The sequence below is a fragment of the Prionailurus bengalensis genome, chromosome B1 (genome assembly GCF_016509475.1).
Source record: "Prionailurus bengalensis isolate Pbe53 chromosome B1, Fcat_Pben_1.1_paternal_pri, whole genome shotgun sequence".
NCBI classification, from domain to species: Eukaryota; Metazoa; Chordata; class Mammalia; order Carnivora; family Felidae; genus Prionailurus; species Prionailurus bengalensis.
Genome location: NC_057344.1, coordinates 186,658,369 through 186,683,194, shown reverse-complemented (window position 1 = coordinate 186,683,194; position 24,826 = coordinate 186,658,369). Strand labels below are relative to the sequence as shown.

The 24,826-nt window shown below is 37.3% G+C and overlaps 1 protein-coding gene across 1 annotated transcript in view; it reads right to left on the bottom strand.

Moving 5' to 3' along the window:
- DHX15 (DEAH-box helicase 15) overlaps nt 1-24,826 on the bottom strand; it is a 62,803-nt gene that overhangs the window by 28,558 nt on the left and 9,419 nt on the right. The window contains exons 3-5 of the mRNA XM_043572868.1: nt 20,645-20,838; nt 2,740-2,899; nt 237-455 (exon numbers count right to left, since the gene is read on the bottom strand). Coding sequence (XP_043428803.1) covers nt 237-455; nt 2,740-2,899; nt 20,645-20,838 — 573 coding nt within the window. The remainder of the gene's footprint in view (nt 1-236; nt 456-2,739; nt 2,900-20,644; nt 20,839-24,826) is intronic.

Sequence of the window (24,826 nt, the reverse complement as noted above, 5' to 3'; positions counted from 1 at the left end):
ATCGTGAAATTCTAAAACAATTTATTCTCAGGGTAATTAACACTAATGACACAGAGGTATCCACAGAGTATACAAAGGGGTTATGTATTTCATATATAAATGCAATCAGGCTGAAGAGAAACTTTATACCATGGGATAAGAAATATGTGGTTAATATATGCCAAGTTCTTGGGCTTAAAAAGTTGCATAATTTAATATGTTTAAAGGCTAAATAATGAAGCAAACAATGACGATACCTCTTGACCAGTTAAGAAAAGTAAAAGATCTCCCTCCTCCTCTTCACACATATGAATTTGGATCACTGTTCGAATGGCTGCTTCAAGATAATCTCTCTCTGGTTCAGGAGTATAAAAGATTTCAACAGGATGTGTACGCCCGGGAATAGTTAAGAGAGGACAGTTATCAAAGTAAATCTGGAATTTCCCTGCATCCAGGGTAGCGCTCATAACTATAACCTGCAAAGAAAACAGTCAATTATTTAAAGTTGTCTTCAAGGATTCTCACATGGTCTTCAGGAAAAAAAGACAAGTTAATGTTTACTGTTCTATATACATCAATTATAAAAAAGCCTACAAAAGCCTTCCTATAAATAAACTAACTAAAAAATCAAATACAGAAACACTGAGCTACAGTAAAAGACTTACATTTTAAAAAATAAGAAATAAACCCGATATCCGATAAATAAACTATATTTTCATGAAACAATACCTTAAAATCCAAAGTTTAGAGACACCTGGGTGTCTCAGTTGGTTAAGCACCCAACTCTTGATGTCAGCTCAGGTCGTGATCTCACAGTCATGAGATCGAGCCCTGTGCTGGGCACAGAGCCGACAGCACGAAGGCTGCTTGGGATTGTCTCCCTCCCTCCCTCTGCCCTCTCCCGTTTATGCTCTCTCTCTTGCTCTCAAAATAAATAAATAAACATTAAAAAAAAAACCCAAGTTTATAAAACACATATTTATGTTTACATAAGGTTAACATAATGTATAAAAGGGATCGGTAAAAGCAACATTAATAAATAGTGCAACTACTGCTATGTTTATTAAAACAGGACATGACAACCTTGTACACAGTAAACAGGATGCAAAAACAAAAAAAAATGTGGCAGATATAAATTTACTCTCCTCTCTCCAAATCATCTTTATTTTTTTTTAATTTTTTTTTTTTAACGTTTATTTATTTTTGAGACAGAGAGACACAGAGCATGAAGGGGGGAGGGGCAGAGAGAGAAGGAGACACAGAATTGGAAGCAGGCTCCAGGCTCTGAGCCATCAGCCCAGAGCCCGACGCGGGGGTCGAACTCACGGACCGCAAGATCGTGACCTGAGCTGAAGTCGGACGCTTCACCGACTGCGCCACCCAGGCGCCCCCAAATCATCTTTAATAAGCATGACTTCTTTAGAAAAATTCCTAAAATTAAAAATTCCTAAAATTAAACAGGGATTTTCTACACTGTTGTAAAAAAGCCACAGCACAAAAGGCTCTTCAGGTGCAAGGATATAAAACTATGCAGTCACCCTCCCTCCATGTAAATCACACATTATAGAAGCCATTAAAAATTTACTTGAATAAAAGCTTTCCCATTAACTATTCTACTAGAGTGTTAATTTCTACTTTTTGACTTTCCTTCCTAAAACCTTTAATAGTTCACACGATTTCACTTATATGTGGTATCTAAAAGCAAAAAGCAGAAACAGGCCCATAAATACAAAGAACAAACTGGTGGTTGCCAGAGAAGAGGGAAGCGGAGCGATGGGCAAAATAGGTGCAGGGGAGTGCGAGGTATAAGCTTCTAGTTATGGAAATGAATAGGTCACAGGGATGAACAGTACAGCACAGGGAATACAGTCAATGGTACTGTAATGGCACTGTGGTGACAGCTGGTAGCTACACTCGAGTTGAGCACAGCACCCAGAACTGTCACTGCCAATCACTACGCTGCACATCTGAAACTAACACAGTGTGTCAACTATACTTCAATTAAAACAAAACACAAACTTCAACGGCTCCTAAGTTTTAATCAATGACTACTCATAGTACTTCAATCTTTAAAAATGTAAATTTCTAGAAGCAAAACCAAACTAGGATAACAATTTTTAAGACCCAGAATCCTTCTGCCTTGGTGGAGACAAGTAGGTTAAGTAAACACATTTCTGAGGAACAGCTTGTTCCGAGTACAGTTGTTCCTACTTCCCAACGTGACAAGTTATAACGGATGTGTTTATGTTGGGACAGAACAAAGATTTGATCCTTAATAGGAAGAAGTTTCTCTATTTAATAAAGGGTTGGGTGGGGCTGCCTGGGTGGCTAAGTCGGTTAAGCATCCAACTTTGGCTCAGGTCATGATCTCATGGTTCGTGGGTTCGAGCCCTGCGTCAGGCTCTGTGCTGACAGCTCAGAGCCTGGAGCCTGCTTCAGATTCTGTGCCTCCCTCTCTCTGCCCCTCCCCTACTCACACTGTGTCTGTGTCTCTCAAAAATGAATAAACGTTTATTAAAAAAAATTTTAATAAAAAAAAAGAAATGGAAAAGATTTGGCTTCAAAATACACTACTAAAAAGTGGAATCATACTAAAGTCTAAAATGAAGACACAGGTAAGGATATTAGAAACAAAGAAAAATGCCAACGCAGGTACTTACTGGTTCCTTCTTTTACAGTTGATTAGAGTAATCAGCATGTGTTCTGTTTTTTATATGTACCTTTTTTTTATGAAATAAACGAGTAAAAAAATTACTTCACCTTTAAATCTGATCTCTGTCTTACAACTTCCTTCAGAACACCCATGAGAATATCTGTAGCCAATGTCCTTTCATGAGCCTCATCAAGAATTATTACACCATAACGCTCCAGGAGGGGATCATTCATAGCTTCACGAAGTAACATCCCATCAGTCATATACCTATATTCACAAAAAAAAAGTTGGTCAAGGTTCATTTAGGGCATTTAAAACTGAACTTCATGACATAAAAATAAAACGCAAAGACATCAGGTGAATCAAAATTAAACCTTCTCCCAAAACAAATGTGCTATTGTTTCATAATCAATTGCAAAATTAACCATCAAGAAAAATTTCTAAAGAGTATATATGAAACAAGTCATACACTACAAAATCTTGTCAAGTGAGACTGTAATGGTGAAAACGTGTTAACAAATTTAAATCTGATTATGGAATATAATGATCACGTGGTTTCACACAAATACCAAAGCAAAAGTCATCACTTAAATGAGTGTCTAAAGTACAAAATTTAAAACACAAATATTCAACCTGCAAAACAAAACTAAGACACTGGTTTTGTAACATCACTAAAATGTTACCACATGCAAATTTACATTTGTTTAAAGCCTCAGTAATTCCCCACTTACGCTAACAATAGGCCACTCGGTTCAAAAGAGCTAAAACAGCATGTAAGTCTACCATCTCTTTTCCCAAGCCCCACCCAATTCAATGAAATGATGGCAAAGAAGCACAAAAAGGAATACATTCATGGGATAATAAGGGGCGGAACTAGTGCTATAGAAATGTTGATAAACATGTATGAAAGAGAAAGGCAAAGGACATCTGCTAAATCAATGAACTAGAGAGGGAAACTAGGTTTAGAGAAGGTTCAAGACAAATTGGCTAATGTAGCACTCAGATGAAGTGTGGTTTGCAAATACCGGTATGGGTGGCCATCTCCCATCCCTTCTACTCCACCTGCTACCGTCACTAGCACAAAACAACCATATTTTGTTCAGCATGTGGACAAAATAAAGTCCACCTGCAAATGCTGAAGTCACAGTTCATTCAATTAATGTGTTTATTTACAAATTGAAAAACAGTATAAAAATCTGAAGTCATCATTTATGACTTTGCTATTTTGGGTCTCTACTTTTCACAAAATAGCCTAACCTAATCTTTCACGGACCAACTTGGTATTTTTAGCTAATGCCATCTGTTGGAGCACTTAAATTCACCAAATTGACAATGTACAATAGAAGTGAAGCCTTCTCTTTAATTCACCTGAACTTAATTCTAAATTTAATAAGACTTTTGGCAAACAAACCCATCCTACTCAATATATTTTACGCTTCTTTCTTCTTTGGCCATATTTTTTAAAGCAAACTACGTTTCTGGAGTTGACACAGCACTACCTGCAAGATTATTTTATATTAAGACCATGAAAAAAAAAACCAGTGCCAATTAAACTATGACTCAGTGCCTTAATGACAGTGCAGCACAGAGCATGAATCAGCTACACTAGAGCCTGTAGTTGCTTTGAAATAGCTTTGATCTATTTGAGGATATTTAGAACTTCTCCTGCCTTCAGATGTGATTACTGACATAAGACAGGCAATCCTTTTCCACATTATCTCAGTAGCAAAACGTAATACAGTTTTCATCTACTTTGCGAGTAACTTCCTCAGACTCAACAAAGCGCTTGTCTGCTGCCTTGCAAGGCAAGAAAAAAAAAACAAAAAAACAAAAACCAAATTGGTCACTTGTCGAACAATAAATATTTGTTTAAATACTATCAAATTTACACCACCATACTGCTCAGTTTCCAAGTTTACTCATTTCAAAATAGAATCCTAGTGTCATCTTTTTGAAGACATTTTAATTAGCAAGTTACCTCAATACATAGTTCCAACAGTAGCACATTACTTACTTGAAGTGAAGTGAAATAGGTACAGTTAGATCAAGTTCAAGCATTCACAGGCAATAACCACCAAACAGCTACCAGTCTGTAAGACCCTCAGACTGTAAAAATGTACCTTCAATCTCACATACTAAAAATATGAGAAAGTCACAGAACTGGTAACAGATCAGACTTGAACTTGAAAACTCCTTGAAACACATTAAGATAAAAAGCCACTCTCTTTATTTTGATCTTTTTCCTGCTCAGACTCCTCAAGCTTCAACAGCATAAAGTAAAGGCATTCAAAAGCACAGTTAACCCAAATACTCATTCTTTTCTATTTTTCTGAGAACAAATGCTGAGAACAAATTGGTGTAAATGGCAGAACACCAATACTGTACATTAACGGAACTATTTGCCATGTTTTATTAGAAACTAGGCATAGTGTATGTACTCAGTTAAATGGTCAAACCCTCAGACTTCCAGACTCCACAGACAGTCAACACTACTCTAGTACCTCAATATTCGATCATCACCCAATGATCCAATTCCACGAGATGCTACTGTTATCTACTGCTATCCTGTTATCACAGGAATATAAGAAACTTACTGTTTGTGCTATAGAGAACTTCAGGAAAAACTACATTTTTAAAGTTGAAAGGTCTCTTAAAAATACAGTCAATACTGCTGCTTTTCCAATGAACAAAATTCAGTATTAGTAGTTAATCTTTCCAGGGTCTTGAAGCCAATTAAGCAGCTTATTAAGACTAGTTATCACTGTACTGATTCCCAATCCTGGGCCCCTCCTACATTAACACACTCTCCTCAAAGTCCCAAGAAAATGTATGTATAAATAGCAAAAAGTTAGCTAGTGTGGGGGTGGGAGTTGGAAACATAGGGAAAAAAAGTTTGTGATCTACTGAACAGAGATTATATTAAAACAAACAAAAGTATTACTCTTCTCTGTCCTTCTTCATCTACAGTGGATGCTGTTAGTCATCTGCACTTTTTTTTTTTTTTTGGCCCTGATTTAATTGATCCCAACCCTTAGGTGGTCTTTTGTTTTAAATCAGGGAAACAGAAGTAGATCTATCAATAACCCAGCACCAGATGCAAGTCACATAAAAGTGTCCTCCAAAAACAGCTATGTCCTTTTCCCCCTCCCCATCTGACTTGAAAACTGAGCAATGCCCTCTTTAAGTGTATGCCAAACCTGGACAGATTTCTGCCTTAGATCTAACTAACATCTTTCTCATGTATCACTTCAAAACTCCAATTCTGTCTCTACTGGAGTATCTTATTAACATCTGAAAAACTTAAGTATATTTTATTGGAAAACTGGTGTGTTAGGCCTTGAGAGTTTTGTGACAATCCTTCTGTTGTGTGTCACCACAATCACAGACTCCTTTATGGCATGCTTTGATTACTAGGCTTGAGGCAGTCGTTACCACTGTATTATATTTATACACAGTAAATTCTTCTATGTCTGCTATATGTCTGAGGTTTTGAAATTTTAGATAAAAAGTATACTAGTATGAATTTAAGCCATTGACTCTGCGAACACTGTGGACTTTTCAAAGTACAGTAAGAGGTTCAAAGTATAGGCATATTCACTGGCAAACTAGAGGGGATGAGGGTCTAGATCAAGACCCAAGTTCAACAGGTCAAAAATGTCAGAAATAATGAAGACCACAACCAACTGACCTGGCCTATTTCAAAACCAGAGGGGAGGCAGGGAGCAAGACCACAGACCCATCATCCCCAGGTTTCCTCCCTCTCTGTACTCCTCCTTCCATCTAGACCCCTCTGGCCTGCTGTCAGTGTCGTTTACTTATGCTACAGAGAGGAAAAGGATCCAGCAGGTTGCCTAATTGAGCCAATACCAGATTTACTGGCAACTTTGGCTACATGATTTATGAGATGATTTTCTTCGTGTTCAGAGTGACTTGATTCTTATTCTTTATGCTGTTTTGTATGGAACAGCACTTTATCTGTGTTTTAACAGAACTGCTCCCTCATATCCTTTATGGATTCTTGTTTTTCTTTCCTTGTTAAATTATGCATAGAGGGGTGTGTGTGTGTGTGTGTGTGTGAGAGAGAGAGAGAGAGAGAGAGAGAGACAGAGAGAGAGAGACAGAGAGAGAAATTAAGGCCTTTATTAACCTTGAGAAAAAAAGAAAAGCTACCCGATGATCTGCTGTACTACTAAATAGATGAGGCCCTCCACGTATGTATAAATAAATAAATAACCTAACAGAGAGCACAGAAAAAGGCAGAACCAAGTACTAGTGATCCTATGAATTATAACCATTTTCCTTTTAAGTTTTACCACCTTTCATAATAATCATGGAGTATTTATGCAGACTAAGGCATCAGTCACAAAAATAGGGTGTCACGCTATTAAAACTGTGATTACCAGGGGCGCCTGGGTGGCGCAGTCGGTTAAGCGTCCGACTTCAGCCAGGTCACGATCTCGCGGTCCGTGAGTTCGAGCCCCGCGTCAGGCTCTGGGCTGATGGCTCAGAGCCTGGAGCCTGTTTCAGATTCTGTGTCTCCCTCTCTCTCTGCCCCTCCCCCGTTCATGCTCTGTCTCTCTCTGTCCCAAAAATAAATAAAAACATTAAAAAAAAAAAAAATTAAAAAAAAAAAAACTGTGATTACCTAATTTTGAAGTTTCAATGACAGACTAATAATTGAAAATTGCACAAGAAAGTCAAATTCTACATTTGACTGGATACCCTGTTATCCAGTGTTTTCCGGTCTTGAAACAAAGACTCGCTTAAAAAGTCATCTGTATTACCTGAGAACTGGTTAGAAATACAAAACTTGGGTCTTGCCCCCTGACACACTTAATCACAAATTTGGGGATGAGGCTTAGCAATCTATTCTAACCAGCTTTCACGTGACTCTGACGCTCGCTAAAGCATGAGAAACAGTACTCTAAGTCAAGGCAAATAAGAGGCATGTTAAATAGATGCCTAAAGCAGCAAAAACATGCTTGGAAAGCAAGTCAAAAGCAGTTCATATTTCCAACCCTGTTTAATTAAGAAAATAAGCCAAAAAAAACCTCAGCGTGCTGAGTAGTATCAACTTGAGTACTTTTTTGTAACGGGCACACGCAAATGGCATAGTACAACAACTAGTGCCAAACCTCACACCAGCCAGTATCACCAATTCTGACGTGAACCAAGTATGGCAAAACATGAGATACTGCAAAGGCATTATTTGTTTACTTTTGTGTTTACATATACATAAGAGTTTTTTGAAGTATCTCTCAAGTGGTCTGGTTCAAAGAACGAATCATAAAAAAGATCCCACAGAAAGGTGAAAATGTTTCCCAAAATGTACACCAGAAAGTTTTAAATTTTTAATGAACTCTATCAAATTATTTATAACTTTAATGAATCTCAATGACTAATGCTCAAATTATGAGTAATGAAAATGTGTCAATATGGGGAAATAACCCCCAATAACTCAGTGTTATGTTTTCTGATGAGGGAATATATTGAGATAGAGACTGTGCGCCTTCCTGAATCCCTACCTCAAACCTTACATCCATCTAAAAAAAATTCCAGATTGAGGTGCCTCGGTGGCTCAGTCAGCTAAGCATCCAACTCTTGATTTCTGCTCAGGTAATGAACTCACAGTTCATGAGTTCGAGCCCCAAGTAGGTCTCTGTGCTGACAGTGCAGAGCCTGCATAAGATTCTTTCTCCTCTCTCTCACTCAAAATAAACTAAAAAATATATATATAATATATATATTTTATATATTATATATGTATATATGTATATAATATATATTTTATATATATTATATATATATATCCAGATTGATCAAAGATGTATAAAACAAACTAAAACAGTAAATAGTGGAACACATGGATTCAAATAATTCAATTCATTAAAAGCACTTGTATAAAATTCAAGTTTCTACATGGTATGAAGTGATAAACAAAGCAAAAAAACAGGAGCAAAAATTAGAACTTAAATACAGAATGCCAATTTTGTTAAGAAAATTGCAACTTCTATCGAGAAAGCTATTCTGTTAAAAGCACCTACGATCCATACGAAAAAAGCCAGCTCAGGTCACCCCGGTGGCTCAGTCGGTTAAGCATTAGACTTCAGCTCAGGTCATGATTTCGCAGTCTGGTCCATGGGTTCAAGCCCCACATCAGGTTCTGTGCTGACATCTCAGAGCCTGGAGCCTGCCTCAGATTCTGTGTCTCCTTCCCTCTCTGCCCCTCCCCTGCTCGCTCGCGCGCGCACTCTCTCTCTCTCTCGCAAAAATAAACATTAAAACAAATTTTTTTTAAAGAAAAAGGCCAGCTAACCATAAAAAGATGGGCAAAGAATATGAACAGACACCAAGTTTTATTAATCCTATAGTACTCTACACTTTTTCAAATTTACCTTCTCTGTGATTGGGATGCATTTTAAAATACCACCTTACAAATGACTGTCAGTCAAGCAGGTAGCAATACTTTTGGAAAGTTGAGAAAAGCACTGGTCTTAGATCCAAAAAGAAACACCAATGGCTATAAATACATGTAAAGATTTCAATTTCATACAAAAGAAACGCAAACTAAAACCATAATAACATTTCATTTTTCACTTATAATACTGACAAATATAAAAAGTTCCACGGGTGCCTGGGTGGCTCAGTCAGTTGAGCGTCTGACTTCAGCTCAGGTCATGATCTCACAGCTTGTGAGTTCGAGCCTCAGGTCAGGTTCTGTGCTGACAGCTCGGAGCCTGGAGCCTGCTTCAGATTCTGTTGTCTCCCTCTCTCTCTGCCCCAACCCACTCGCATTCTGTCTCTGTCTCTCTCAAAAATAAATAAACATTAATAAAAAATTAAAAAAAAAAAAAAGTTCCACAACACAGTGCCAGCAAAGAATACAGAATAGACACTTGCATGCTCATTATTTACTGGTTGGGGTAGATACATCTATGAAGGGCAATCTGGCAAGCTAATAAAATTCAAAGACACCCTGTGCCCCAACCAATTTCATTTGTAGGGAATTCATTTCAGACATATATTTATGCATGTGTGAAAAAATGTGTGTACAAGGTTCTAAGAGGGTACTAAGGGCAGCAAGTGTTTTTAATAGCAAAGACCACAAATCTGAGTACCCATCGATAGAATCTGACAAACTATATACAGTCATTAAAAGAAATAGGGCAACTTTATTTTTACTGTTCTAGAACAATATAAGTGAAATCAGCAGCCATGTCTTACACCAGCCCTGCTATAAACACTGACGAAGTTAATCTTTAGTTCTGAAAATCCTAGTTATGTAGTGCCATTACAATACTGTTAGGATTCGGTTACCTTTCAAAGTATAGACTTTATTCTGGCATAATTAAATATGCAGATAATATAAAACTGCATTTCTTAAGAATCCAAAACACAGCATGACCCAAAGAAATTCTTGGTACCTACTTTGAAGTTTATCTATTACAAATGACTGGTACTGTTTAATCTAATTACAATTACCACTTTCCAAATACTTACATATAAAAGAATTACATGGAGATGAGGAATGAGGATGGTTGAGGAGTAACAGTGGTTAAGAATATATCCTTGATCAAGACAAACTTAGGTTCAAGTCCCTGCTTTCTTATTGGCAGCTGACTTTGAACAAGATGAACTTCTCTCATGCTCTATTTGTAAAATGAGAATACGGTCGTTTTGTTTAAATTAAACAAAACAATGTATTTAAAAGAACCTAGTATACCAATTGTCTGACACCTGTTAAATACTCAATATAGAAGTCCACACTACACTCTTAATTACCTCTTATCTAATGAATAAATCCTCGAGATAATCATACCCTCTTTATTTTTTTTTTGCCTTTTTTTTTTTTTAAATTTTTTTTTTCAACGTTTATTTATTTTTGGGACAGAGAGAGACAGAGCATGAACGGGGGAGGGGCAGAGAGAGAGGGAGACACAGAATCGGAAACAGGTTCCAGGCTCTGAGCCATCTGCCCAGAGCCCGACGCGGGGCTCGAACTCACAGACCGCGAGATCGTGACCTGGCTGAAGTCGGACGCTTAACCGACTGCGCCACCCAGGCGCCCCAATCATACCCTCTTTAAAACATACAGTGGTATAGCCACATTTCTGTTCCTACCAGTTGGGTCAACATAATTATACTTGACATGAAATGGTAAACTCTTAGCACAGAAAAGAGTTTTATATGCATGTCCTACTATGTGCTCAGAAAAGCTTAAAAAAGCTGTTACACACACACACACACACACACACACACACACACACACACACAACTATCAAATGCTTGACATAACTATAAGAGCAAAAGCAGTCTGGAATTCTAGAATTTCAAAGGGTGAATTCTCTTGATTTCCAGAAAGATAACGCTTGTGTATTTTGTAAGTGTGTGAAGTTTATAAATACCACGGTAAGATCTAGACATTTTACTACATAATTCAACTCCAAACAAAGGGTCCGTATTCAAGGAAAAGGTGTCAGTCCTACATTAACAGACTGATGAATGAATGTACAAGTTTTAAGTTATAATTCAGAACCTGTTTAAGGTTTGTATAAATTTTTATTACTGTTTACTAAAATCTTTAGATTAACCCACTACAATCCAATCTAATCATATGAGTGGCTCTATTAAAAGAAAAAATAGGGGGCACTTGGATGGCTCAATTGGTTAAGCATCTGACTTCAGCTCAGGTCGTGATCTCACAGTCTGTGGGTTCGAGCCCAGCATCAGGCTCCATGCTGACAGCTCAGAGCCCGGAGCCTGCTTCGGATTCCGTGTCCTCCTCTCTGTTTGCCCCTTTCCCACTCATGCTCTGTCTTGCTCTGTCTCTCAAAAATAAATAAATGTTGAAAAAAAAAAAAAAAAAAAGGAAAGAAAAAGAAAAACTAGGGGTGCCCGGGTGGCTCAGTCAGTCAAGCATCTGACTCTTGGTTTCAGCTCAGGTAGTATCTCAAGGTTCATGGGATCAAGCCCTGCATGGGGCTCCACACCGAGTGTGGAGCCTGCTTGGGCTTCTCTCTCTGCCCCTCCCTCGTTTGGGTGTATGCATGCGGGCCTCTCTCAAAATAAACAAACTTAAGATAAAAACTACCCACATTAAAATGGCTACACAAACAGTTTTGTGTGCAATATTCTTTATAATGAATCAAGACTTCTAAGACTATAACCCCCCAAAAAATTTATTCTCTTTCCCCCCCATATCACCTAACCTATTTTTGTTTAAAGCCCCTATAAGTAAAATACGTTTTAAGTAACAGCAGTAAAGGAAACAGAAGAAATGACAAAGCTAAAAACAGCATGCGCTTGCCAGGAACTATATTAGAAGAAAGAAGCATATATAGTATAGTGACTTTATAAAATACAGTTCTTTTCACTACTATAAATATGGTGAGTCTAACACCCACACACTACCCATCTTTCACAATACCAACATAATGAAATGGTCAATTACCAATTTTTAAACATGTTCACACAGTGAATGCTATTGTACTTATTCAGCAGCTACTGAAAGTCATCAAATTACCTTCCTCCAACAATTTCTTCCAATATCATTTACTTCTATATGTCGTGGGTACAAAAATAAGAGAACTGACCATCTATTCAAAGTACATATAAATCAGTTTAATAGGAAATTACTCACCTCTTTAAGGTAATCTGGCTATTTCTGGATTCATCACTAACTTAAAGTCTTCTGTATGTGTCCAAAATGCTAGCACTGTATTTCTCAATTTATATAGTTTTATGATGTTAAAAAACAACAACACTTTACAAACCTGATACATGTGAACGCAGCACTTTAAAAAATCAAAATAGGGGCACCTGGGTGGCTCAGTCGGTTAAGCATCCGACTTTGGCTCAGGTCACGATCTCATGGTTCATGGGTTTGAGCCCCACATCGGGCTCTGTTCTAGCAGCTCAGAGCCTGGAGCCTGCTCCAGATTCTGTGTCTCCATCTCTCTCTGCCCCTCCCCTGTTTGTGCTCTCTCAGTCTCTCAAAAATAAGCATTAAAAAAAAATAATCAAATACACTTGTGTTTAATATTAAGATCTCCTGAAGGAGAGCTTATGCATAATCCCCTAGCACAGTCCAAATTTAGATTACTGTATAACTTTAACATCTATTTATACATCCAGTCAGGAGAAAACTACTTCCTTCTTTGAGTATAGACAGGTCACTTAACTTGCTATTAGTAAACTGACTCAATTTGCTCCATGATATCCTACGTCCAGAGAGAAGACTAATTATGTTCTCACCTTAATGATTCCAAACAATTTATATTAATTATTGTTTTCCATACACTCAAAATGGGATGCCACAGGAACTACTAGCAGAAGTAGTTCATTATGCTATATTCCTTTTGATATTACCTTTCAAAAGCTCAATTTCTGATCGTTGCTATAATAAAAAGCAAATATAAGGCAAATATCAGTGTGGAATAAATAAAGGTGGCCGTATCCAATGTGACCCCAAAGTTTAAGAAACTGCAGTGTTCGACTGGCGCAGACATCACACTAATAGACAACGGTAGTTAAGAATGCAATAAAAGTATTTTCCCGATGTATGTGTGGTGTTTGTTTAAATGGCTACTAAGTTGTTAGGACATAAATATTCTTAGTAATAAGTTTTTAGGACCGAACTACTAAATAAACGGACTTCTTAGTTATTTCTTCAGGCCTAGGCTACCATGAAAAATTAGTGAGACATTATTAAGCACTGATGCTGTGAACCCAAGGTAGCATGGGAACTTCTACTCTACTTAAAACCTAGCTCATCTACCTAGTTAATCTGCCTACCTAAGCCTTCCCACCCTTCTTAGTTCCAATGAGATGAAATACCTTGTCTCTATGAAATCATCTACACAATTCATGTGACTGAGTCAAACTATCTTCTTAATTGCCTCACAGCTTAAGCCCCCCAACCAAGTCAGAGAAGAACCAGTGACACTAGCACAGTTCCTTTATGTACTTAATGTTGCCTTCATCTGTAATGGTATAAGTCAACATTTATGTAGGATCAAGTTCAATTTGATACATCGAAACAACAGTCCTCTTACTACAATCACAACAGCCTATATATACCAGGATATTGAGTACAATGACAACTACTAGATGTAAACAGTCACATGGAAAGGTACCACACAATATTTTGAATAATGTGGAATCTACAATGTTTTAATGTATTTCTAATGCCAAAAAATGGACAAAAAGAAAGCAAACAGAAAACATCAAACCCCACTTGTCACATGTATAGACAGCCTCCTAGTTCTCAGCTGAAATGCTTAACATCGGCATCCAAAACATAGTTTTATTTGGGCAAACAGCTGAAATACAACTGGTGTGTTTCAGTCAGCTACGTATGTAATCAAGCAAAAGAAATGCCTAAGAAATTAACAACAATAGAAGGCAACTAAATCACTGTTTCGAAATACACTGCCCATTCCTCAAGTTTTCAAAAATTTTGAAAGAAATGCTCTATCATCCTCACAACACAATTCACAGAGGGCTAGTATAAATGCATACGTTCTATGTAATATTTTGTAAGATGTTAGCAAGGTAAATAAAGAGCCTACTGTAACTAAACCCTTGTAATTACCTAAGTCAAACACAAAGGTCAAGTGTAATAATACATGCATACCTTTAGGAAATCATGTTAGCTTTCTATGAATTAACAAAAGCCCAAGAATTCTAACTCTAGGTGACAATAACGAGTTTTTAGTCTGACAGGAAATAAGTAAATGGTAAATAACTGCACTTACTCTTTATTACCACCCCTTTCTAAAGATTTAGTCAAAATTACCTTTATCTAATCCCAGTGCTATACTTGAATTAGAACAAAGCCTACTAAAATAGATGTTTGAGAAATTAATTTATAATTGATGTTTATATAATTAAAATAATGTATATTTTATGTTTATATAAACACACATAACTATGTATTATATAAATAATAAACATTATATGTGTTTATGTAATTAATGGTCTGTTTCCACAGCTTACCTCCAGCCCTAAAAGATTTGGATTCATCCATTTCATAATGATAAGTAATGTCAAGTTTTAATTCAAGTTAAAACCCCTATATTGTAATTCAACTGCTGCGTTAAAAGGAACTTCATTAAGTTGTTTTTATGTTTCTTTTTAATTAACTGGGTTAACCGGTTAATAAGATCCAATAATTTCTCCAACTGGAAATCTACCCCTGCTATCGGCAGCAGCAAAAGTAAAAATGTTGACTTAGCACTTGCTGGGCGATAGGAATTACTCTAAGGGCTGTACACAAATGAATGTATTTTATCTCATAACAACCGTATGAGGTAGTTGTTATGATTAGCTCTATCTTCTGAAAAAGCAGTAAGCACAGGGAGGTTAATTAACATTGCCAAGATCAGAGCTAATAGGTGGCAAAGCTAGGACACAATTCTGGCCCTATAATCTTAGGATGTGGTTTAGGATGTATTTGCTCTTGATTCTCTTCTCATCAGTTTAATAACGAGGTTGCCTTGTTGAAAACCCGCTCTGAATCGCTTAAGTAGTCTTTATGCAGCTGGCCCCTGAAACTGTTGTTTCCACAGGCCCCAAACAATCTGCTATGGGGATCTGCTATGGCAATGCCTGGTAAACCTTCCCCAGTGTCAACCTTAAAGGTCCTGCACCAGCCAGCTCCATATCGTAGCAATGTTTGTCCTGGAATCTCATATTTAATAAGTATTTTTAGATTTTCTTTCATCTTCTTGTCCAGATTGCCTTTTGGAGATTAAACAATGCTAAAAATTTCCGACCCATATTGTGTAGAATAGCACTTCTTTGGCTGATTTGTTCAAAATTTTTCTCCCTCAAGCTCTCTAGGAGTTTACCACACCTTAAGACCCAAGACTGTTAATTTCTCCTTATCACTCACAATTATAGATTTAAACTATGATCTGTCCTTAACTTTTCTCGATTTCTCCAGCAGCTTGTCCTGAAGCTACATATACACAAATAACAACTCAGGATGGTGCAGTCTTAAAGAACAAACACGTGTCCTTGAATAAAGAACCATAACACTTTCTGTTTCATTAACACTACCCCAGATCAATTCCTTAGCCTGGGACAGATTCCTTTCAATTTTGGAATCTGATACCCAAAAGCAAAAGATTCAGAATAAGAGGCAAATTATAAACTGTATACACCAAATTACACTATCACTATACCCTCTCTACCAAGAAATAGGGGAAAATGTCTTTTCATGAAAAAGCTACCCATGTCTCACAATTATGTCTAAGATTCACCCACACTCTACATTGTATTGACAAGTTTCACTCTTCTGTTGCCTTTTCCAACTCAGAATTTTTTTTTAAGTTCCATGCATAAGTATACAGACATAGACACAAACTCTGTTCCTAAAGAGTTCATACTCCAACTAGGCAAAAGAAAGAAACCAATCTTTAATTATCCATACTTTCCATAAACCAGTCCTGTAACATCTCAAAAGTGATTTGGCATGGAAATGCTGACATACACAAATCATTTGGACACTTTAAAGGATATATAGACTGCAATGTCTTCTCAAGTGCTTTTTTCTTCCTTTCAGAAAGTTTTTAAAAATGCTGTTCCATCTGCCAAGAATGCTCTGCTCCCTGCACCCCAATCCCTACACTTAGAGAACTATTACTTTCAACTTAGGCCTTGACTTAAATCCCACCTTCTCTTTTCCAGTCTAAGTTGAATTTTCAAATCATGCTCTCATATAACCCCCAGTACTCTCTTTCAGAAACCTAATCACCATTTGTAGTATTTACTTTATGGGGACAAGAACCAGATCTCCATTTTAGCACATCTTGCACTATCCATCTAGCACTGTCCAACACACAGAAGGCACTCAATTAACTGACTTACATAAATGACTAGGTTCTCTCAATAGCAAAATATCTCAAAATTTTGCAGCTTTGGGGGAGAAAACAAAAAGGAAATAACTAAATTAGCTACCAAATTACCAACTGCAAATATGTTTGCCTGAAGGCTCAAGACTATCAACTTGTTTTATTCCCTAAAAAAATCATCTGCTCTCTCAAAATAAAATAACCTATTTCTTACAATTTATCACAACTCCAAGGTGCTTCTTAAAATCCACTGCAGAAGTATATCACCTCTTCTTCCTCACAATTTTTGTGAATTAAAATAATTTTCACTGACGAGTCACAAACCTGGCAACATCGTCCACTGACTGGTGCTGTTCTTTAGCTATCTCACTAGGTTTTTTTTTCGTAATTTCCATCCCAAAATGGTAAATGGAACATAAACATATTGCAAAAGGAATAATTCAGAAAAGAGACGGGAGCAGGCAAAAATCACAACAAACAAAATATAAAAACCATTTAGCTGTGGCGGCTTGAAAACTAATCTGTCTACTGGGACAGGACAGCTTTTTAAGGCTAGTCTAACAGAGTATACGAATTTACACTAGATTCAATCTTCTGAAAATAGCACAGGATTAGACCTAGAATCCAGAATGTAAGTATCTATGTCTGAAACACCGGAAAAAGTACTTTTAAACCCTTAATGTGCCAAGAGATGACTTAAATATACACTAATTTAAATACTCTTAAAACAAAATTATTTAATTAGCAAAAAAGTTATTTGTTTAGTTTCAACAATGAAATCAGGAAGAGTATGGTTGCAGTCTGAGTCCCCCAGGTAGATTTTTCAGTAGTTAGTCCTCTTTAACCATCCTTCTATGGTCAAAATTAGAAGTTTTTTTCTTCCTGGCTAAATAATGGACATACAGGCATTTATATCCACAGTTGACCCCTGAGCAACATGTTTGAACTGCAGAAGTCCATTTAAACACAGATTTTTTTCAACAGATGCAGTACAGTACTGTAAATGTATTTTCGCTTATTTTTCCCTCGCTTACTTTGTTGTAAGAATACAGTAGATAGTACACACGTAACATACAAAATATGTGTTGACGGTTACTGATGAAGCCAATAGTAGGCTACTGGTAAGTTAAGTTTGGGGGAAGTCACAAGTTATACAGTTATATGCAGGGGTGCCTGGCTGGCTCAGTCAGGTGAGGGTCTGACTCTTGATTTTGGCTCAGGTCATGATTTCACAGGTCATGATTTCACAGGGGTGGGATCGAGCCTCAAGTCGGGCTCTGCGCTAACAGCGTGGAGCCTGCTTAGGATTCTCTCTTCCTCTCTCTCTGCCCCTCCCCCACTCATACTTTCTCTCTCTCGAAATAAACATTAAAAAAAAGGTATATACAGATTTGACTTGGGGGGCTGCTGCTCCTACTCCCTATGTGGCTCAAAGTTCATCTGTGTATGAGAAAAGCTAACAGAGGACACACTGAGAGCTGCCTGAGGTATTCACTCTTCCTGCCCAATTACCTATAACTGATCTTCCTTAAGTTAAGGTGCTAGCTATTTTCGGGGCACCTGGTGGCTCGGTAGGTTAAGCATCCAACTCTTGGTTTCAGCTCAACTCACGATCTCACAGTTAATGGGATCAAGCCTGCTTGGGATTCTCCTTCTCCCACTCTCACTCTGCCCCTTCCCTGGCTCACACTCTCTCGGTCTCTCTCAAAAGTAATAAGTCAACATTTAAAAAAAAAAAAGAAGAAGGTTCTAGTTGTTTTTAACATCTGGGATCTGGGGTATTCAAGAAATGAGTTGATAGATGACTATACAAAATATATCTAGAGATTTATGATGAAGCATTCCTATCATCAAAACTACCACTAACTCCTTACTATTAAATGGGATTTACTATCACTTATAGACAATCTTGGGTTAGTTTCTAGCTCTTCAAGTTCTAGAAGAAATCTCAGTAAGCTTACCCTGTCCAAAATTAAGTTTTGGGTTTTTTGTTTTTTTTTTTTTAAGTTTAGTAATAGCCTCTGAGAACCATTCCATAAGAAAACATCACAATGCCAAAAATACATTCATTTTGACCTATCAAATCAATTTACATTACTTGTCATTCCCTATTAAGTGAACCATAAGCATACATCTTTTGAAAGCCTGCCACTTCCTCTCTCTCTCTCTCTCTCTCTCTCTCTCACACACACACACACACACACTCTCTCTCTCTCTCTCTCTCTCTCTCTCTCTCTGACCCAGTGTTGCATGTAACTTTCTTCATGCCCCATTTCCAAATTCCATTTTCCTTGCTCAACTGTAGCTTACCAAAGAACATTCAATACAGTGAATGTCAAAATTATATTATTTCTTCTAAAAATGGGTAGAATCTACCTTTATTTTCCTCCAGTCCTTGACATTATCTACGTTTTAAATTAGTATAAAATCTTACGATTTTATGTAGTTCTTTCATCAATTATATAATTACAAGTAAACAATATCCAATGAAGTTTAAGATACAAACCAAAACAATGCCTTAAAGTCAAAAGGCAAACTAACTTAAGTAAATACTTATCCAGCTACTATATTAAAAACAATACTGAGGGGCGCCTGGGTGGCTCAGAAGGCTGAGCGTCCGACTTCAGCTCAGGTCATGATCTTCAGTTCATGGGTTCAAGCCCCACATCAGGCTCTGTGCTGACAGCTCAGAGCCTGGAGCCTGCTTTGGATTCTGCGTCTCCCTCTCCCTCTGCCCCTCCCCCACTCATGTGTGCGTGCGTGTGTGTGTGTGTGCGCGCGCGCGCGCGCTCTCTCTCTCTCAAAATAAATAAACATTAAAAAAAATTAAAAAAACAAAACAATACTGAGGGGCACTTAGGAGGCTCAATAGGCTAAGCATCCAACTCTTGATTTCAACTCAGGTCATGATCTCATGAACTCAGGGTGAGTTAGAGCCCTGTGTGCTTGGGATTCTCTCCCTCTCTCTGCCCCTCCCCTGCTCGCTTACTCTCTCAAAATAAATAAACATTAAAAAAAACAATATTGAATTCTTTAACCTGGAGTTCCAATAAAATATTATCAAAGAAGCTAGAAAAAATTGACATGAAACTTAAAGAGTGATTGGATGTTTTGATTAGGGAAAAATTTTAAGTTGTGAACATCATAGCCGTATTTTAAGAAACTTTATCTTTGAGCTATATACACTGCAATATTTAGAGCTGAAAATATGTAACGTCTAAGATTCGTTCCAAATTATACGGGACAGGGAAAAGGTTGAGATCTGGATGAAACAAGACTGTCACAGCTGAAGATGCCGAATACATGGGAGTTCGTTATACTACGGTAACTTCTGCATACATTTGACAATTTCCATAATACATAATTTACCCTACAACACCGCATATATTTCTGCCATCAATGACTCATTTCACTGCCCATGTAACATTCTGTTCCAAAAATGTCTTTTAAAAACCTCAGGGAAGAGATTACATTGTGACAAATCACTTTTAAAAAATGATTTAAATGTCACATACACACAGAAAAAACAGAAGCAACAAAAGGGGAAGATTTTCAAAAGAATCACCATCAGGCAACATGTATTACGACTTATGCAGAGTACAAGTGTAAGACGAAAAAAAAATTAGGAGTTAAAGAAAATTTTAGAAAAAAACTCCATATGGTAGTCAATAATGCACCACAGCTATAAAGGAAAAGGAAAAGGAATTTGAGGAGACTCCTAGAGTATATTACAAAACAAAAGATTCCTCTCTTTAGCTCATAATATATGTATGGTAATAGCTGTATAATTAACATTAAAAGCCCTTTTCCCCAAATAATTTCTATCTCATCCCACACATCTTTCTTTCTAAAGTAACTATCCTTTACTAAGATGCATCACTTAACTTTTCTATCATTTAAGTGATAGAACATTTCACCTACAATACAGCACAAAATAACTAAAATCTGACCTTTGAAATTCATTGTCTACTGAGCGATATATATTACCAGCAAGAAAGAGAATCCATATCAAAAAGTCACCTAGTAAGTCTAGGAAGGTCTACTCTGCACTAGTCTAAACTTGGATGACTTGAGACTCCACTAGCAAGTCCCCTGTCTAGTGGCAGAAAACTGAAAGGAGAGAAACAAAGTAGCCATTTTTAAAGATAGTACTTACTTAAGAATGGTTTTTGCACTACTGCAGTCTTCAAATCGAATGGAGTAACCAACTTCCTGGCCCAACATCACATCCATTTCATCAGCAACTCTCTGAGCCACACTCATTGCAGCCACTCTCCTGGGTTGGGTACAGGCAACTCCTCTCTTGGGTCCTGGTAATGATCGCATGTACTCCACACACCACTGTGGAATCTATCAAATAATTTCACATTTAAATTAAATTCTACTCTGCCTGCATATTAGGTATACTTAACATGTCGTATTTTATTGCATTCCGATCACGTAAAACAAAATTCAGTCAGGCACACCACAAATTATTAAGACTCAAACTTACAGCATGAGCTCTGTGAGCTCTCTAGGCCAAGGAGGAGTCCTACATAACACTGATATGACATAACTGTACTCCTGAACGGGCTAGGTCCCCCAAGGCTGTGCGGAGTACACTCTCTAACATCAACTGTTCCATCATTAAGCATTTCTCTATACACTGGAAAGAAACTCAACCCATGAAACATTCTACTTTAGGGGCGCCTGGGTGGCTCAGTCAGTTGAGTGTGACTTCAGCTCAGGTTGTGATCTCACGGTTCGTGAGTTCGAGCCCCACATCGGGCTCTGTAGCCTGGAGCCTGCTTTGGATTCTGTGTCTCCCTCTCTCTCTCTGCCCCTCCCCTGCTTGCATTCTGTCTCTCTCTCAAAAATAAATAACATTAAAAAAAAGTTTTTTAATAAAAAAATACAGAAAAATTCTACTTTGTAACAAATGTGAGTTTCCAAAATTATTCTAAGAAACTATTAATTAAATTCTTAATGAATTACAAAATGCAGGTAAAAGTAGAAATCACATCCTCTTGTAGTTATAGAGCTATGTGCCTTGTAGGTCCATTCAAATTTGGTTTGTAAGCCAGCAGAATCTAACTCCTATCCTTCTGCCTGCAGGAGAGGAGGCACAATACCAACACCTTAGGTGCCATCTTAGAAGTCAATTACAGTAATTGTCAATCTCGAATTCAACAGCACCTGGAGAAGCCAGAAAAATCACCAAAAACACCAAGCGCAAGCTGGATGGCTGCCATGGTGACAGTGCATTTCCTCCTTGTTCCATTATCAATAGAACCTAATAGAACCTCGAATTTCATGGCTCTTCATTCACTTACCTGCATAAAAACCATGGAAAAAATCTAAGTGATCACTACGAGAAATGGGAATCTATTGCTGTAAGTTCATGATGGGTGTCCATAAAAACATCCAAAAGCCTAACAAACTCTGATACTAGAGAAAACCCATGTGCGGGTTTTTTTGGTACAGGATCTGTACAAGGACACCTGTATATAGGCTGCTGTACCATTACTGTATTTTAGTTACGTTACTTCTGCAATTTGGGGATAACCGTTTTCACTGACAAATATCTGACAGGGGAAGGGTGACTTTGCAACCTCTCTAAGAATTTTTTAACAATATGTATCTTTAAAGGATTTGAAATGAACAGAAATAAATACTACCCTAAAACAGAAGGGTCTCCTCTCTACGTCTGTAAACCCACAAACCAAAGTTTAAGTGGCTTTCTAGCAAAGTTTTATAGATTTATCTCATTTCATCAAGCTTCTTACATAGGCAAAAACATGTACTTTATAAGACCAAACAAAATGAAATTCAAAGGAACATTTGCCATTCAGTTAAAGCTATTTAAAACTAATTCTGAATTCTGAAGGCAAGAACGTTCAAAAGATTTTTAAATTTACTCCAGTGAAATGGATAACTTACTCCCACTTTAAAAACAAAATATAAAGTTTTGACTAATATAGCAATTTCTGAACTTCTGATCTCAGAACCTCTTTATACTCTTAAAATAACCAAGGATACCAAACTAATAGATTTACTATATTAGGAAATTAAAACTGAAAAATTGTTAGACTATTAATTCCTAACAATAAAAGCCCACTCTATACTAACACAAACATTCTCTATGAAAAATAATTACATCTTCCAAAGAAAAAAGAAAAAATTAGCAAGAGTACATTGTTCCTGCATTATTGCAGATGTCTAATGTCTGGCTTACTAGAAGAGTTTTATTCTCTAATGGGCTTCAATTCTGGATGTGTTGCCATTATTTGTGTTTCACTGGAAGTAAACTCAGAAATTCCCAGGACCTTAGAAAGAGTTTCAAGGACCTTCAAGGGTTCCCAGACAGTATTTGGAAAACGGCGCAGTCAATGCCATCTATTCATAGTTCTAAGAACAGCATTAAGAAGGGAAGCAGGAACGGAAATATGCAGGGTACAGGCTTCTTCAAACCAGGCTTCAAACTGGCTCCAACCCTTCTTTTCAGCTTCTGCCCTTCCATTTGAGGCTACCTTCCTAAAAACTGATCCTCAACCCTCTAGTCTTATTTTACACATTATCCTGATTGGTCTCATTCTCCTCGGACTTCTAACATTACCTAGAATACACCAAATAACAATCCTAATGACAGTTCCCATACCTAACCTTGTGGTCATTTCCACCTGAGCAGTCCATTGATATCACAAATTCAGGAAGTTCAAAACCAAAACCGTTTCTCCCCTTCCTCCAAATACTTATTAATTCCTCCCATGTCCCCTCAGCAGTATTAACATCCTAACTCCAATCCACCTGTCATTCTCCATTCTACCACCTTATCCAGTCAAATTTTTGTGATTACCTCCTACACAGTCTTGTCATCAACATTCTCAAAGACAGAACATTGTTGTAAAAATTCTTATCATTCTCCTCCAGTGAAATGCTCTGATGGCTCCCCCATCTACAGTATGATACATTAAGGCTCTCAGCCCGCTGTTCATCTCACCTGCCTCTTCACACACACCCTATGTGCTGGCCAGGGTACACAAAGCTTTCTCCTCTCTGAACTTGTGCCCTTGTTCATGCGGTCCCGTGGACTGAAAGAACTAGCTTCAGTCTCTTATATATGGATATAGTAGGAACGTAGCAAGTTGCAATGCAAAGTGACTTTATTAGGAGTCTTAGTCAAAAAAGTCGATAGTTTAGATTTTGCTTTGAGGATTTCATTTTCTGACAGGCACCAAAAGATAACCAAAAATGGCTGACTACTCTTAGTGGTTTCGAGTCAAAGTTTTTAACAGGATTATGTGAAAAAAGCATTTGGATGCAACTCATTATTCAAGCTTTCAGCTTCCCTTTGAATCCCCCAAATGCCCTGCCATTGTAAGTACACAAAAACAAAAAAAAAACCCATAAATATTAATCCAAATAATCACAAACCTTTTGTTTCGAACTGATGTTCTTCTACATTAATTGCTCCTAAATAAACTCATCTCTGAATTAAGGTTAACCACGTAAGACCACAGAATAGCAGAATGAAATAAATATAACTTTAGCTATAACAAAGGAATAGTTTTAAATACTGAGCCCACCTAAATATCTATTACGTAACCTAGGGCAACCCACTATATCTCTAAGATTGTTATGAGTCTAAGGCTCATTTTGCTCATTTGTAAAATGGTGATTAACTTCCTTGTAGGGTTGTTGAAACACTTAAGTGAGGTAATACATACATAGGACACAGTGCCTAGCTTTATCCAACTGTTAACTAAACAGATAAATTAACACTGTCCAAACTAGATAAACCAGTTGAAGTAATTCTTCAAAATACTATACTAAGAAGTTTAGAGTTATTATATCTTTTCACACATTATTCAAATTTTCACAAGGTAATAGTGAAACTGAAATCAGTTTCAATTCCTAATATCAACACAAGAAGTTTTCTTTCACTTATTAAGAAAAATCATTTTAAAGGCTCAGTCTTTAAAAGCTTCCTATTCCAGTTGCCATTGTAGCCTTCAAAATGTTTCCGTGATATACCCAAATCGATAGGTTTGTAGTGTATGTAACTTTTTTTTTTTTTTTTAAATGTTTACTTATTTTTGAGACACAGAGAGCATGAACAGGGAAGGCCAGAGAGAGCGGGAGACACAGAATCCGAAGCAGGCTCTGGGCTCTGAGCTGTCAGCGCAGAGCCCGACGTGGGGCTCGAACCCACAAGCTGTGAGATCATGACCTGAGTTGAAGTCGGATCCCCAACCAACTGAGCCACCCAGGTGCCCCTTAAAGGCTCAGTCTTTAAAAGCTTCCTACTCTGGTTGCCACTGTAGCCTTCAAAATGTCTCCATGATATACCCAAATTGAT